Source organism: Chiloscyllium plagiosum, chromosome 24, assembly GCF_004010195.1.
Source record: "Chiloscyllium plagiosum isolate BGI_BamShark_2017 chromosome 24, ASM401019v2, whole genome shotgun sequence".
Classification (NCBI taxonomy): domain Eukaryota; kingdom Metazoa; phylum Chordata; class Chondrichthyes; order Orectolobiformes; family Hemiscylliidae; genus Chiloscyllium; species Chiloscyllium plagiosum.
This window is the reverse complement of record NC_057733.1, coordinates 51,659,195-51,676,626: the sequence shown is the minus strand read 5'-3', so window position 1 is coordinate 51,676,626 and position 17,432 is coordinate 51,659,195. Positions and strand designations below refer to the sequence as shown.

Here is a 17,432-nt window from a genome sequence, read left to right as displayed (position 1 = left end):
CAGTTCAGTCAGTCGAAGGAGGGTGTCAATGGAAGGGTATTGGTTGGTATGGCGGGAAAGGAAGAAGCAGAGGGCTTTGAGTCCTTCGTGATGGGGGATGGAGGTGTACAGGGACTGGATGTCCATGGTGAAGATAAGGCGTTGGGGACCGGGGAAGTGAAAATCATGGAGGAGGTGGAAGGAGTGGGTGGTGTCCCGAACGTAGGTGGGGAGTTATTGGACTAAGGGAGACAGGACCGTGTCGAGGTATGCAGAGATGACTTCGGTGAGGCAGGAGCAGGCTGAGACAATGGGTCGGCCGGGGCAGTCAGGTTTGTGGATTTTGGGCAGGAGGTAGAAACGGCTAAACGCCAGCTCGCGGACACTTCCTCCTACTGCCCCCTTGACCATGACCCCACCTCCCACCACCAAACCATCATCACTCAGACCATCCATAACCTCATCACCTCAGGGGATCTCCCATCCACCACCTCCAACCTCATAGTCCCACAACTCCGCACCGCCCGTTTCTACGTCGATTTTCCTGCTCCTTGGATGGTACCTGACCTGCTGTGCTTTTCCAGCACCTCTCTAATCCAGACTCAGGTTCCAGCGTCTGCAGTCCTCGTTTTTACCTTAGTCTTAAATAAACTTACTGGCAGAGAGCCTTCTCACTTGTATCCTTAATTGACTACTCTGACATCTCAGAGATCGTGATAGTGCAGTAAACCTCCAGCATTTCAAGATGTAGTTTTTGGTGGTTTATCGAGAGTGCTAGTTCATAAGGTGCCAGTTAAAACAAAGTTTGCTGTAAATAGTAATTGTGCAGTACAGAAATCTGGGCTGTGCATTCTATCATGAGAATCGACGTTTCGGGCATAAGCCCTTCTTTGACCTGCTGCGCTTTTCCAGCAACACATTTTCAGCTCTGATCTCCAGCATCTGCAGTCCTCACTTTCTCCTGTGCATTCTATCAACCTGAGTCTAAAAAGAGAGTAAGTCGTGGAATTTTGTGTAGTTTGATAAAACTTTTATGATGATTCCTGGAATAGTGGGATTTGATTTTCAGTGCACTACCCCAGGGTGACATGACAGGTTGAAGTCCTTGATTATTGATACTTAAGGATCTTTATCTTTCTGGGGCTGGGCAGATGACTGGTCTCTGTCGGTTCTCTGAGTACCAGTAGTCTGGGTTTTTTTTCTCAGCCAGTTGCAGAGCCGACACAGTGAGGTGCTCACCAGATTGTGAACCCATAATTTCCAGCCCTAATATTCCCACTGAGGTGTTAGTAACTGAGCTGGAGAAGAATGTAGGAAGCAGCCTTGTTGATGCTTTCACTGAGGCCTTGATGCTCTTCTCCTCAAAAGTCCATGAAGTGCTTCTAGGAGTGTGGGCTGTTTCTCTGCAGAAGTGGTTTAGATACTGGTTGTTGGATCAAATTTCTGCAGATAACTGCAAGACACAAGAGAGAAGGCATGTAGTTAGAAGTGGTGTGCAATGAACAAAACTGAAAATGGGATTAATGCGAGCATTGCAATAGAATGAAGAATGGTATTTACTCAGTTGACAGGACATTGATATCTCTGTATCCCTGCAGAGTAGTCCTAGTCTTCTCCTGCAAGGGCCAGGATTCTCTTCTCGTAGTGGGTGACGAGTCTAATGTCGGTCACACTTCCACCTTTACAGGCTTGCTCTGCCCTGTTATGTGAAGAGAGTCTTATGTATTGAGAGAAAAGGAAGATTTGAGTGGGGTGAACATGAGTGGATTGGTTGTTAATCTTTGTGGAAACCAGATGTTTTAAGGGGCTGAGGAGTCACTGCAGAAGACGTGTAGGTTTAGTGGTGTGGGAAGTTGGGGATGATGACAGCAGGTGAGGGAAGATGTTGCAGAGTATGAGCCTTGGTGTGAGATTTGTGCAGCAGCAGCGTGAGTGTGAGGTAGTAGAGAGAAGAGTGTGACACTTAACCTGGTGAAATGGAAAAGATCATACTTACAGCACTTTTGGCCATCCTTCCAGCCTGTAGATATGGGACAGACCTGGATGGCAACTTCAGACCAAACTGCAAGGGTCCTCTACCTGTACTCCAAGAGGTGGATAGTCCTCCTTTACATCATCCCCTCAACAAGGACCCCTTTGTCTCTGTCAGAGAATCACAATGCCATCTTCCCCTTTTTTGAAATCTTCCAGAAGCGTACTTGAGCAAGCAAGGCAGCTTCAGGATGCCAGTTCTCAACTGGGTTCACAGCAACTGTTTAAAGTTGGAACAGCCATATGGCATTTCAGCCTGTGGATATCCACCAAATAGTGAGCTGTTCTGGTAATGGCATGCAAGGTTGGGCCCCGAATTGAATATGACAAATGCTGCAGGGGTAGGATAGGAAGTTTGTGAGGCACATTTGATAAGACTTTGCATGAAGAACGTGCTAGGCCTTTTTCATTGGAGGGAAAGAACCTTACAAAAAACTTGATGTAATTTGAATTTAGCCAAAATAAAATCTTAAGATGCAACCCAAATAGTTTACTATCCTATGCAAAGGAATTGGTGTACAAGCATAAAGATGTTATACTGAAATTGTATAAGGCCTTCAGATCAAATCAGGAGTTTTTTTTTCTTTCCTTCAGGGAATGTGATCATTTGTTGCTCATTTCTAATTGGTCTTGAGAAGGTTGTGGTTGTGAACTGCCTCTTGAACTGCAGTACTATTAGGAACGGGATTCCAAGTTTTTGACAGTGTCAGTTAAGTAATGGTAAATCAGTTCCATATCATGACTGGAAGCTTAGAATTGGGGACGTTCCAATGCAATAATTATAGTTGGTAAGGTAGAGAACAGTGGTACACAATTTTTACAGTATCGAGGCACACTTTAGTGAGACAAACAATTCACAGCATACCCATTTTTTTCAGCTGTATTGGTTATTCATAAATGCCACATTTACTTTCGGTTACTATGGTTACAGCTTTGATGGAGAGATTTGCAACATAGTGCATGTAACAAGCTAAAGAAGGATCAAAAACATTAACAGCACAAGATACATTTTCAAATTCTTCTTGACACAACTATTTGTAACTATTCTCACAAGATAACCATCACATCGTGGTGAGTAATGCTAAATTTTGATGCTTGGCTCCCATTTCTGCATACAAGATAGTGAACAAGCGTGATTTCAATAGTCATGATTTTAAATCATTCACAATTTTCATGACTTGTTTCTAATATTGCAGCTAACTCTGATGGCTTCATTTTGGCTACAAGAGCTTCACGGTGGAGGGTGCATTGGATGATCTGAATGTCAGACCTTTACTCTTCCATCTTACATGACAAATTCTTTGATTTTCCCTGTCATGATGATGGCTTCAACACATGGCCCAGATAGGTTTATTTTCCCCCAAATAGGTATCTGTAACCTGAAATATTTCTTCAGCAGTTGCATGGCTTGGTAGCTCCTTACAAAAGAAATAAATTCTCCTGAATGGAGTTCCCATTAACATACTGAATGTTAGCCAGTAGTTGATAGTGACCGTTTATTATCAATGGACCCTGAACCTGAAAAGAAAAATTAGTTTCTAGCAATTAACTGCTGTTGCAGCACCTCCTCAATATCAATTGACGTGTCATCAATTTGCCAATTAAGAGAATAGAATTTTGTTGATCTCTTTCGCAGCATCAATTCTTGACATCTGTTATGGACCTGACCAGATCCCCTCAAAATATTTTAAGAAGGTTGCCTGGACCCTAACGTTTTCTTAATTTTAAAGTTTGATGTGATGCGACTCGTCAAACAACTTGACATTAAGCAAAACACAATGTATTTAAAGACTATAATGAAAATACAAACAAAAAACGGGAAATTTAGATTAATTTAACTGTTGGGAAACTTAACCGAATAATAGATACAGTACCTATTACTAATTAACTGTTTCAATATAGTATCATCCCGTTAACACACCCCTTGGCAAAAAGGTAAATTCAGACAGATTCTTACATGCAGTTCTCCAATCTAGGAGGAAACAACTTCAAGAGATTTCAGAGCAAGCAGCAGTAGGAATCATTCACTAAAGCTACCAACTCTTCTAGTATTCCAAATAGTTTATGACTACTAAAGCTAAAAAAAACCTAGAAAGCCTGGTCTATGAGAACTGGCCACTCCCATTCAAGCTGCTTCCATTGTTCCAACTTTTTAAAAATTACCCAAAGGCCGATTAAGTTGTTTACTTAGGCCATCTCCAGTAGCTAGTTCAGCGCCTCTACCGTTACAGACTCTCTTAAAAAAAAACAAGACAAAATAACCTTTTTAAAGCGACAGCATTGTCACTCACCACATTTACATTTTGTTTACATGCAAGTATGATTAAGGTATTGGTAATGATCAGGATTTTGTTTGTTTTTGTTACAAGCTCAGCCACCAGGTAACTAGACTCTTGAGCTTTATCCAGTTCCTGCACACACTCTGCCAGGCATTGGTTATGCTTGATGTTTTGTTCTCTCAAGATCTGAATGTATTTGTTCGCAACAGATGGATATTTCATCTCATAGACTATCTAGAGTGCAGACAGAAGCCATTGAGTCTGCATCAATCTTCCGAAGAGCATCCTACTCAGGCTCTGCCCTCTATCCTATCCCCCCATTACCATGGCCAATCCACCTAATCTGCACATCTTTGGACAGTGAAACTAAACTGGAGCACCCAGCGGAAACCCATGCAGACATAGGGAGAATGTGGAAACTCCACCTAGACTGGAATCAAAACTGGGTCCCTGGTGCAATGAGGCAGCAGTGCTAACCACTATGCCACATATGCAAATGTTATCTTAATTGACTTCATACCATTGCAATGTTGGCCAACTCCTGTCTGCAAATGAGATATTCAGATGAGGGGTAAGTGGCATCTCCTGTTCACGAAAATCCAAAAGCCTTATGTTCTCACTGTGCTGCCTCTGAACAGTTGTTGCTTTTCCCATTGGGTTCAGACTTTGTGTCGACTGAATCAGCAGAAAAATTGATATGTTTTATCAAGAAATATATTAATTGTTTCTTTGAATTGATTTTAAGACTTAGATCAGTGGCTTACCTAAGAACATTACAAAAATATGCACCTTAAAATCTGTGTTAAAGTCGAAACATGTCCAGGCAGACTGGCCAGTTCAATGGTTGTTCAACAATCATGCACCTCTTAATTCCGTGTATGCAGGTTCTTCGCATCTTGGAGATTTTATCCTCAATCACTGCACATGCGAATGTTTGGGCTTGCGCATCTGCAAGCAGTCTGCACAACAAGCAGATTTCCCAACGTTAACCGAATCTCTATCAGAAGTCGCCACAAAGCAGTGCTACTTCCCGAGAACTTTGCAGCAAACTTCTCATAGCCCTCAATTGATCTAAAGTGCTGATGAAAAAAATTTAGATGTTGCAAAAGTGCATCTTTTATATGTAAAACATTGCTGTCACTGTGCGCTGAGGTGGTTGGAGTGATGTTTAAATAATAGGGTTGCAGTGCTGATCACATGGGCTGCTCTGTCCTGGATGGTATTGAGCTACTTGAGTGTCATTGGGGTTGAACTTAAACAAGCAAATGGAGAGTATTCCAAGACACTCCTGATTTATTCCTTGGACATAGTAGATTAGCTTTGGAAAATTGGGGGGAATTACTCGTAATTGAATTGTCACTTCTAAACTTTGTTTCAATTTATTCATAAAATGTGGGCATCCCTTGTTAGGCTTGCATTTAGGGGTCCATCACTAACTGACTAGAGGATAGTTAAGAGTTAACTTTTCTTGTGATTCTGAAGTCACAATTAGGCTAGACTAAGTAAGAATAGCCAGATTTCTCTCTCTAAAGAGCATTAGTGAACCAGATGTAAATTAACAGCAATCAGCTTGTTTACATAATTGCAAATAGACTAGATTTTTAGTGATTTCAAATTTCCTCAATCTGTTATGGTGCAATTTAAGTCTATATGCATCAGAATATTAGCCTGAGTTTCCTGAATAAATTGTCCAGCGACATCACCACTACACCACCACTTTCCCCATTCCTATATTGAGAGTAGTTAAGTCAGAGAATGGCAGATTTTAAATAGTAAGGGATATTGGAGTATTGCTGAAAAGTGTGTAAGTAGGAGGTCAACCATAACTAAAACATTGATGAAAAGAGACTAAAAGTTGAAGCTTTTTGTATTCCACTTGTCAGAACCAGGACACAAAAAACAGCCTTGAGAAAGGAAACATGTTTTATACTGCTAAGAATGGTTAATCTTAATTCTCAGACCAAGCAGGTATCTTTTGATTGGACAGGGCTTTGCCATGGTGATGCTGTTCAGTTTACCTGTCTGCATGATCCCTTGTTTTGAAAAGAATGCAACATACATCAACATTGATCATTTTGCAATGGGATTCCTTTTAGGCCCAGCTCTATCAAATATTTATCAACTTTCACCTCATTGAGTGAAGGGATCTACTTCTCTTAATTACATTCTTTTATTTTATCTAAGTGTTTTGTAGATGCTATTTGAAAAAGGAATATTTAATTGGATTAATCTATTGCTCTCTGATCATGTGCAGCTATGATATTTGGACTTGGTACAATCGGCCTGGCCGTGATAGTCTCTTTCTTACAAGGAAATATAATGCAGGTAAACATGTTTGAAACATTTATCAAATAATGTTTATGGAGTTATGAAGGTACATTTTAACAATGTAGATATGTTTCATTTTACTTAGCTAAGATTATAGCAAGTGTGATTCTGAATGTAAAAGTTTACTTTTCTTTGCCATTCTTCTCAGGCTGCACTAAGTGTTGCAGGAATAATTCAAGGACCAATACTGGGTGTGTTCACTTTAGCAGCATTGTTTCCAAAGAGCAATGGCAAGGTATGGTTATGTATTCAAAAATCCATGGAGAGACTTGTCTAAATTGGTAGTGTTTTGATATTGAAAACAGTGAAAAGCATGGCACTAGGGTCTACAAATGTGTTATGTGTGCGAACCATTGTAAGACCAAAAGATAAAAGAGCATGAATTAAGCCATTCAGCCCATCAAATCTGCTCCATCATTAAATATGGCTGATATGTTTCTCAACCTCATTTTCCTGCCTTTTCCCCGTAACCCTTGACCCCTCTTTTAGCCTTTCATCAGGGCCAGCAAAACAGTAGGTCAGCTAAATTTGTAAGGATTGGTTTGCAGATATTATTCAGAAATATTAGCTAGCAATACAGTAAGCAGGGTACTCTGAAATAGTTCTATTTTCCTAATGTTAATGCTAAACAAACAAAACATGTAATGTCCAAAAGTCTGATGTTTAGGAAAGGGCAGATCTACCAGACATGGACTTTTGCAGACATTTAAAGTGGAACCTGGTTTTGTATGAATGCTATCCTGTCTAAAATGATCAGATGTTATACTTCACTTCAATAACATTTTTGTGTTGAATACACTGCTATATAATGTAGTTGAAACAGGTGTCAGAAGAGGCAACAAGATGAGTCTCCAGGGCTGAAATAAAAAAGCATGTTTGTGAGTTGCCACTGAGCAAGAAAAAAAACAAAGATCACAGTGACAACACTATTTAAGAGAAAATCGCTGCAATCCTTCCGGCTGCAATAGCTATGGATTTGTTGAGGAAACCAGAAGAATTACAAGCACTTTACCACTGCAGGGAAGAGACTTTCAAAATACATTCCACCCAAATCTCTTTGAATAGCAGAAAAAAACACAGCAGAAACTTTATAAGCTTTGAAGGCTTATTTTGAGCCCAAAGGTGAATGTAATGTATGAAGAGTACCTATTCAAAACTAGGGAACAGATTAAAAAGTGTGCATTGATCAGTATGGATTATTAGTACTAAGGATCAATATATTATGCCATTAACTCAGCATGTATAAATTTATGCAATTAAAAGAAGAGCTAATTAGAGGCAGGACTATATTCGGACTAAGGAATCCAAATGTGAAGCCATACCAACTGAGAGGAGACAATTTACATTCAGGAGAAGAATTGACATGTACATAAGTGCTGAGGTTGTTAATCTACAGATCCAGTAAATTCACTGCCATGTCTTGCATTATCCTGACAGATGCTCCAGGCATGTGGGGCAGAACAACTACAGATAAGGGACAGGATGCAAACACTACTCTGAAAGGTTAGATTGCATGGAGTCAAGGGTGAGCTAGCAAATTGGATACACAATTGGCTTGATGATAGGAAGCAGAGGGTAATAGTTGAAGGATGCTTCTCAGACTGGAGACCTCAGGGGTGTACCTCACGGGTCGGTGCTGTTTATTATCCATATCAATAATTTGGACAAAAATGTGAGGAAGGCTATCAGAAATTGCAGCAGGACATTGATCAGCTAGGGAAGTGGGCCGAGAAATGTAAAATGGATTTTACTATAGATAAGTGTGAAGTGTTGCATTTTGGAAAATCAAATCGAGGAAGTTTCATGGTGAATGGCAGGGCCTGAAGGAGTTTAGTGGACAGAGGGACCTTGAAGTTCAGAAAGCATGGTTCTCCGAAAGTGAAGTCACAGGTAGACAGGGCACTGAAGAAGGCTTTTGGCACACTGGTCTTCATCAGTCAGGGTATTGAGTATAGAAGTTGGGAAGTTGTGTTGCAGTTGTGTTGTACAGGACATTGATGAGGCCGCACATGGAGTATTGTGTTCAGTTTTCGTCACCTTGCTATGGGAAGGATATTATTAAAGTGGAAAGAGTACAGAAGACGTTTACAAGGATATTTCCAAGACTCAATGGTCTGAATTTTAGGGTGAGGTTGGACAAGCTAGGACTTTTTCCTTTAGAGTGTAGGAGACTGAGGGGAGATCTTAAAAGAAGTATGTAAGATCATGAGAGGCATGAATAGGGTGAATGCATTCAGTCTTTTTTCCCCAGAATTGGGGAATTGAGGACAAGAGGGCATCAGTTTAAAGTGAGGGGGAAAGAATAAAAGAATACCTGAAGGTCAATGTTTTTATACAGGGTGGTACACATGTGGAATGAGCTACCAGCGGAAGTGATTGAGGCATGTATGTTAACAACATGTAAAAGGCGTTTGGACAAATACATGAATAGGAAAAATTTAGAAAGATATGGGCCAAGTGTTGGGAAATGGGATTATTGTGCTTGGACATTTTGGTCAGCATGGACCAGTCTGGGCCGAAGGGCCTATTTCCATGCTGTAGAGCTCTATGACAGTCTGACTCTAAGACATTATACAGAAGAGGAGGCATATCCAGCATGAGGAGATCACCATTCTCACTGCAAAAGAGCTGAATCATTTTTCATAAAGCACATTATTAAAATGAAGCAGGCGGTACAGATGGCCACTGGAAAGGTAGTGGTTGAAGATTCTGATAGATCACTACACATCTCACACAGATTAGTTCAGCCAAGTCAAAGGTGAGACATGGCAAAGTTTGTGATTGTGTTAAAATGCGACTGCAGAAGGAAAATATCAGGTCAACCTAAAATTGATAGCTACTCGTGCTTCATGTTATATCATGACCTTCACAGACTTGTACAAAGTAGCTCAAGATGTTGATTCAAAGATGAAGCCCTCGAATATGTGACGATACTGTCACTTTAAAAAGGTTATTTTGACCTTGGTTTTCATCAAGAGAGGTCGTAAGGAGATGCTGAAATGTCTACTTTAACAATGACAGGGAAGTGGCCAGTTCTCCCAGTACAGGTTTTTCTAGTTTGATTTAGTTGTACCAGAGAACCTGCTGCAGTCCAGAGAAAGGTTCCAAGCTTCAATAGATGAATCTTGACTGACTTTTCTCTCTGAAATCTCTCCTGCTGTAAGAACCTGTATTTGAATTTACCTTTTGCCAAAGGGTGTATTTATGGAATGTTACAGGAATTGGAACAGCTCTTTAGTTAAGTTGCGGTGTTGGGTCAGTTAAGTTTTCCAATATTAAGATATTCTAAATTCCCTTTTCTTTTGTTTGTGTTTCAACCGTAGTGTTTAAACAAATTCTGTTTGCTTAAAGCCAGGTGGTTTGACCAGCTGCATCACACCTGGAATATTCACTTCACATCTGCCTTTAAAATAAGAAAACTTAGGGTCCAGGCTATTTTATTAAAATGTTTTGAGGGGGTCTGGCCTGGTCCATAACAAATACTGTACAAAGCTAAGACTATATGATAGTTTCATACTTATGCTGAGAGGATAGATTATTTTGTGATCCCATTACAATAAATTGAAAAAGAATCTGGCGTTCCAAGTCGTAGACAACAAAGAAATACAACTACAATCTGAAGCAAGTCAAAAGATTTGGGTGGTAACCCTCAATATGTTAAGAGATTTGCAATGTGCCACAGCTTACTGGACCATTGCACCGTGCATGAATACAAATTTGTGTTCACAGAATTAAGATGTCTTCTAGTAGAATGTCATATCAAAGTAGATGGGAATGCAAGTCCAATTCAGCATCTGCTGAGTGAAGTTCCAGCTACCCTCAAAGGAGAACCTGGAAGACAAGACAGAAGAGCTGGAAAAGAGTTGAGTAATCAAGAAAGTGACAACTCCTACAGAACAGATTTTCCACATAGTAGCAGTGAAATCTGCAAATTATTTTTATTCACCGTGGGACATGGGTGTCTGTGGCTGGCCAGCATTTATTGCACATATTGTCCATTAGTTGCCTTGGAGAAGATGGTGATGAGCTGCCTTATTGAACCACTGCAGTCCACATTGTGCACATTTGTTGATGTCTGCTTTGTTCCACAAATCTAGACGACACAAGTTTTCTGTACAACAGCAGTAGCTTTATTATCAGACAGCCGGCAACAGATTCAAAGTGTCTCTAAAGTAGCCGTGTGTCTACTTGTAGTGACACTTCTTCACGAATCTCTGCCTTACACATAGAGACGGTGTATTTTATAGAAATTAAATAAAGGTATATCAGTCACATGGGCGATTGTCATCATATAGTTTAAAGTAGGTAATTATGAATTTACAAAGCGCGATGAATTTCGATGTCCTATGATAACGTGTGAATAGATTTCTTCTTCATGATTATGTGTTGATGGGAAGAAATTAAGGCAGAAGGGTTCACATACCTATGCTAATATGGAGGAGAAGTAAGACAATGGGAGCGGGAGGCAGTTTAACAGGGTTGTGGCCAAGGCTATCTGGAAAGGGCAAATTCCTCTGTCTGAGGCTACGGGGGAATCCACATGTGTGGCTCCACTAGGCTCTATTTCTGAGATACAGTCAGCCTTCCCCCTACTGAGGTGTTCTGTCTGTATTGTAAGAGTATTGGTTTTCAATTGATACTGCAGTAAGTCCTTTGGCAGTGGAATGTTTAACCCTTGAGTCCCCAATGTGTCCTGAAACAGAAGCAAAGCATGGAACTGACCCCTCTGTGGCATTTTAATTTCCTCACATTGACCCACAATGCCACTAGAGAGGGAATTCCATGATTTTGACCCAGTGGCAGTGAATGAATGACAATATATTTCCAAGGCAAGATGGTAAGTGGCTTGGAGGGGAACTTGCAGGTGGTGGTGATCCCCTGTATCTGTTGCCTTTGTTCTTCTAGATGAAAGTGTTTGTCGGTTTGGAAGGTGCTGTTGAAGGATCTTTAGTGAATTTTTGTAGTACATGTTGTAGACAGTTGAAGTAGTGTCTATTCAGTAATGCAGGGAGTAGATGTGGTGCCAATCAAGTGGCTGCTTTGTCCTGGGTGGTACCAGACTTCTTGATTTGAGTGTTGTTGGAGCTGCACCCATCCAGGCAAGTGGAGAGTATTCCATCACACTCCTGACTTGTGCCTTGCAAGTGATGGACAGGTTTTGGGAGTCAGGAGGTGAGTTACTTGCAACAGTATTGCTAACCTTGAACCTGCTGTTATAGCCATTGTATTTCTATAGTGAGCCCAGTTGGGTTCTAGTCAATAGTGGTGGATTCAGTGATGGTAACACCTTTGAATATCAAGAGGTGGTGGTTATATTGTCTCTTTTTGGAGATGGTCATTGCCTGGCATTTGTGGCATGAATGTTACTTGCTGCTTGTCACCCGAAGTCTAGATATTACCAGACCTTGTTGATTTGAACATGGACTGCTTTAGTATCTAAGGTATCATGATTGAATGGTGCTGAACTTAGTACATCAGCCAACATCCTCACGTCTGACTTTTGATGGAGTGAAGGTAATTGAAGAAGAGGTTGAAGATAGTTTGGCTTAGGTTGCTACCCTAAAGATCTGTGCAGAGATGTCCTGGAACTGAGATGACTAACCTCCAGCAACAACAACTATCTTCATATGTGCCAGGTATGACTCCAGCCAGCAAAGAGTTTTCCCCGATTACCACTGATTCCAGTTTTGCTAGGGTTCCTTGATTCTACACTTGGTCGAATGCTGTCTTGATGTCAAGGGCTGTCACACTCACCTCATCTCTAGTGTTGTACACTTTGTTCATGTTTGAATCCATGCTATAATGAGGTCAGGAGTTCAATGGCCCTGATGGAACCCAAACTGGACATCATGAGCAGGTTATTGCTGAGCAGATGTTGCTTGATAGCATTACTCGTGATACCTTCCATCACTTTACTCATTATTGAGAGTAGGCTGATGGGATGATAATTGGCCAGGTTGGATTTGTCCTGCTTTTTGTGCATTGGACGTACCTGGGCAATTTTCCACATTGTCAGGCAGATGCCAGCATGGTAACTGTAATGGAAAAGCTTGTCTAGGGGCACAGCAAGTTCTGGAGCACAAGTCTTCCGTTCTAATGTTGGAATGTTGCCAGGGCCCATGACCTTTGCAGTATCTCGTGTCTCCAACCATTTTTTGATATCATATGGAGTGAATTGAATTGGGTGTAGATTGGTATCAGTGATGCTGGGGACCACTGGAGGAGACTGAGATGGGTCATCACTCGACATTTTTGATTGAAGATTATTGCTAACGCTTCAGCCTTATCATTTGCACTGATGTGTAGGGCTCTTTCATCATTGAAGATGCAGATATTTATGTAATACAGTATGTTGTTTAATTGTCTACCACTGTTCATGACTGGAAGTGGCAGGACTGCAGTGCTTAGATCTGATCTGTTGGTTGCGGGATCGCTTAGCTGTTTCTGTCACTTGCTGCTTATGCTGTTTGGCATACACATTTACTGGCTTCACCAGATTGACACCTCATTTTTAGGTATTGTTCTTGGCATGCCCTACTGTACTCCATTGAATTAGGCTTGATCCCTGCCTTAATCATAATGGTTGTTTACGGATTATCTCAGACCATGAGGTTGCCCGTTGTGTTGGAAGACAATTTTGCTGATTTAATGGCCCACAACACCTCATGAATATCCAGTCTTGAGTTGCTGTGTTCAAAGTTGCTCCATTTAGCATGTTGATACTGTCACTGCACAATGGAGGATATTGTCAGTGTGAAGGCAGGACTTTGTCCTCACAAGGACTGTGAGGTAGTCACTCTTATTGATACTGTCATGGACAGACACATCTGCAGCTGTCAGATTAGTAAGGATGAGGTCAAGTATGTTTTTCCCACTTGTTGGTTCCCTAAACACCTGCTGCAGACCCAGTATAGAAGCTCTGTCCATTAGGACACAACCAGTTTGATCAATAGTTCTGGTTACAGAGTTACAGATTGAAATTTGATTACAGAAATATCATCTGGATGTGGGGAAGCAGTTGCATATTGCAAACTTACTGCTCAGAGCAGCCCTCCTGATTTAAAAAAAAAGTGGAGGATGCTGTAACAGAGTGTGAAACCTGCCAGATTCAACATGAAGCAGTAGCAGGTAATGTTCTGGAAGCAGAGAAACTGAGTAAAATAGACAAATACTTTACTCAAATCAAACAAGCTATCCAACAAGATGCAAGTCTCCAACTGTTGCAAGAAATTGAGGTAAAGGAATGATCAGAGAACATCAAGAGCACATCTGTTGCTATAAAGAAAATATTGAGCATTTGGAAACAAATTTACAACCCAAAATGCCATATTGTACAAAGAAAATTAGCGTAATTATCCTGACGGAATTAAAAGGAAAGATGTAAGGGTAAATTCATGCAAGCTACCAAGGAATTGAGTCAATTTTGAGAAAAGGAGAGATAGGCTATACTGGCCAAACATGAACAGTCAAGGAGCATGTCAGCCAGTTCAGAGTTTATAATAAGTACCAAAGTAGCAACCTAGAGTGCCGCTGGTGTTGCTGTTGATGATGATGGTGTTCCATAAATGAAGCTAGGACTATATCACTTCACTATATCACCGGAACTGATTATCTTTTCAAAGTAGATTACTATTCTCACTATTGGGCGATGGGACAGTTGACTTCAGTGGCTGCTGCTGAGATCGTTAATTGTCCAGCTGTATGACATTCCTGATATTGTCACAAGCAACAGTGACTCTCATTGCACAAGTGAAGAAGTCAGTTGTTCATGAAAGATCGATAAATACAATACCAAAAGTGATCCCCACTCAAACGTAAAGGCCAAAATTGCCAAAGGAATCATAAAGAAATTGAAGAAATCCTTTTTAAGTGCAGAAGCATATCTACTGAATGCATGTAAAAAAGTGCATCACAAAAGGTTAATGTCACACTTTACAGAAACTACTCTTCCAATAACAAAAGCAATGACTAAAGCTAGAAGTAGTAACAGGTGCGAATGAAAACAACCAAGGTTAAATGTCAGAAGGCCAAACTTCATTTTGACAAGATTGCTAAACCATTATATTGGAAAGCCAATCAGGGTACAAATATTTAACCTTCTCAATAAAAGCCAGCCCAAGTGGCAAGTCTAGACCTGTGTGGAGTGGCTGTCACCTCAGCCATGTGTGGTAGAAGTGAACAACTAGAAATATTGTGACTAATGCGGGCAAACATGCTCAACTGCAGAAGGTGTTCCTCAACTGCCAGCAGCTGGTCAGGAAGGAGTGTTGCATTATTTGTACAGAACACATAACAAATATCAGATGCAGAGGTTCACGGCAACCAATAATAAAAATAAAACGACACTATCTGCAACAACAAATGACATAGGAATGACATGCTTGAGATTCACCACCCAGACGAATATTCAAGAACACCAACAATAATATGTAGTTGGAGCATTAAAAGACTAGCATGATTTTAGGGCTATGTATGCAATGCATTTACAGAGACTGATGGAAATAGTGAACTGTGAAGGCATGACATCAATAATCATATATGGTTGGTAACTTAGATAACTAAAAATATTTAGATTCAAATGTTTTAATCTGCCATAGTCACGTAACTTCTACTATGAAGCACACATCTGAGATATCACTTAAATAAAGACACTGCTATGTTGTGCACTCTAAATACCTTTTCCCTTTATTGTTTTCTCTTTTCAGTTATCCAAAGAAGTGAGGCTAATTTTTAGGCTTATCTGAACAAAAAAGGCCTTGAGATCAGATTCTAACACAATACCAACATTTAAAAATTTCATGCCTTCTGAAAAAAAATTTTGCTTTGCTGTTCTTACTACCAATATCCTTATACTTCCTTACATTATATTCCATCAGCTAACTTGTTGTCCTCACGTTTAACCTGGCTTTTGTAGCCTCTTTGTGTTCTCATAGGTTACATTCTAGCTTTCTTCAGCAAACTTAAATATATTACTTTATGTCGTTTCATTAATATATTCTGTAAATAGATATGGCTCCAGCACTAATTACCTTGAGGCAGCCCAGATGATGCAGATACCAATTTAAAAATTCCATGTTTATTCCTTTTCACTGCTTCCTGTCCATTAACCAATCCTTTATTCACGCTAGTATATTATCTTCAACTCCATAGGCTTTTATCCTGCATATTAGTCTTGTATGTTGTAGCTTGTTGAATAGTTTTTCGACATCCAAATATACCACACCTACAATCCCCCACTCCATTTTATTTATGCCAGTATTTACATTCACAAAAACATTAAGGCATTTGTCAAGCTCATTTTTCATTTTATAAAGTCATGTGAACTCTCTGATCACACTATGGTTTTCTAAGTACATCATTAAGGCTTCCTTAATAAGAGATTCCAATATTTGCATGATGACTAATGCCACACTAACTGGCTTGTAATTCTCTGTTTTCTGTCTCCCTTCTTTCCTGAAGGTTGATATTACATTTGCTATCTTCTAATTAGTTGGCACTATTCTAGAATTTAGGGAATTCTGCAAAATAATAACCATTGTATCCACTATCACTGTAGATAACTCTTTTAAAACAGTGAGTTGTAGTCCATCAGGTCCTGGGTACAGGATGTTCTGTTATAATGCACATTTCGTTAACGCGAATTCACTGTAATGCGATTGATGAATTGAGGATGCTGTTTCTCCAGTGCAAAAGTTAAGAATATGAGTTGGCTGTAACACGATTACACGCCAACACTTTAAAAACTGTTTGTAAAGCACAATTTTTCTGTTATGTGGGATTGCAAAGAATGCAATCATCATGTTGTAGAAGAACTGACTGTTGCTTTTTAGTTCAATAGTATTCTCCAAATACTTTTCTCAACTAAGTTTAATTGCTTTTAGTTTCTTTCTTCTATTAGCTCTTTGATTACCCTGTGAAAGATTCCATTAAAAATGGAGAATATGGAAGGGCCTGCCTCATTTAAGTGTGATACCCAGGAAGAGGTTAGAGAATTAAAAATCTTGTCTAACTTGGATAACTATGAAACTGATCTCCCAACTCATCACTGACCATATGGACCCAATTTAAACTCATTGCTAGTGGGTCGGTTAAATTAATTAAAATCATCTTGTTTTCACTTCTGTTTGCAATGCAATGTGTCATACAAGCATTAATTATTTTCTTATTTTGTCTGTGCCAGGGTGCATTTTTAGGCTTGTTTGTTGGATTGGCCCTTTCCATGTGGATAGGAATTGCTGCTCAAATCTATCCACCCACTGATAAATTTACAAAGGTACTTCCAACATCAATATCAGGCTGTCTGCCATTAAATTCCACCATCTCCACACCGACGAATGTAACATCACTGCTAACCTATGTAACATCTTTAAGAGAGGAGAAAAGGTAATTTTGCTAGCATTGAACTGAGTCATTAAAATGTCACCTGTAATTTTACAATTGTTCGTATTACAATAAACCATCCTGACTTGGGTAGCTATTCTAATGATATTACAAATCAGTGCTTCATAACTGGACAATTTAGCAGAAACAACTGATAAATTTCCTCAAATCTCAATTGTTTGCAGCACATGTTAATTACAACGATACGAGAGTTTAATGAATCAAATTTGAATACAGGTTGCATAAGTTTGTATTTCCTTCAGTTCAGAGGTTGAGGGGTGATCTAAATGGTGTCTTTAAGATGTTAAATGGTTTCATAGGATAGACGCAGAGAAGTACATTGGTGCAATCAAGGATGTATTAAAATCAGAGCAGACACATGTAGGACTGACATCAGGAAGTACTTTACCACACAAACAGTTGTGGAAATCTGAA

The 17,432-nt window shown here is 39.9% G+C and overlaps 1 protein-coding gene across 1 annotated transcript in view; it reads left to right on the top strand.

The window, feature by feature from the left end:
• LOC122562359 (sodium-coupled monocarboxylate transporter 1-like) overlaps positions 1-17,004 on the top strand; it is a 131,838-nt gene extending 114,834 nt beyond the window's left edge. Inside the window, exons 12-14 of the mRNA XM_043715235.1 lie at positions 6,544-6,614; positions 6,766-6,852; positions 16,798-17,004. Coding sequence (XP_043571170.1) covers positions 6,544-6,614; positions 6,766-6,852; positions 16,798-17,004 — 365 coding nt within the window. The remainder of the gene's footprint in view (positions 1-6,543; positions 6,615-6,765; positions 6,853-16,797) is intronic.
• Positions 17,005-17,432: the final 428 nt, after the last annotated feature.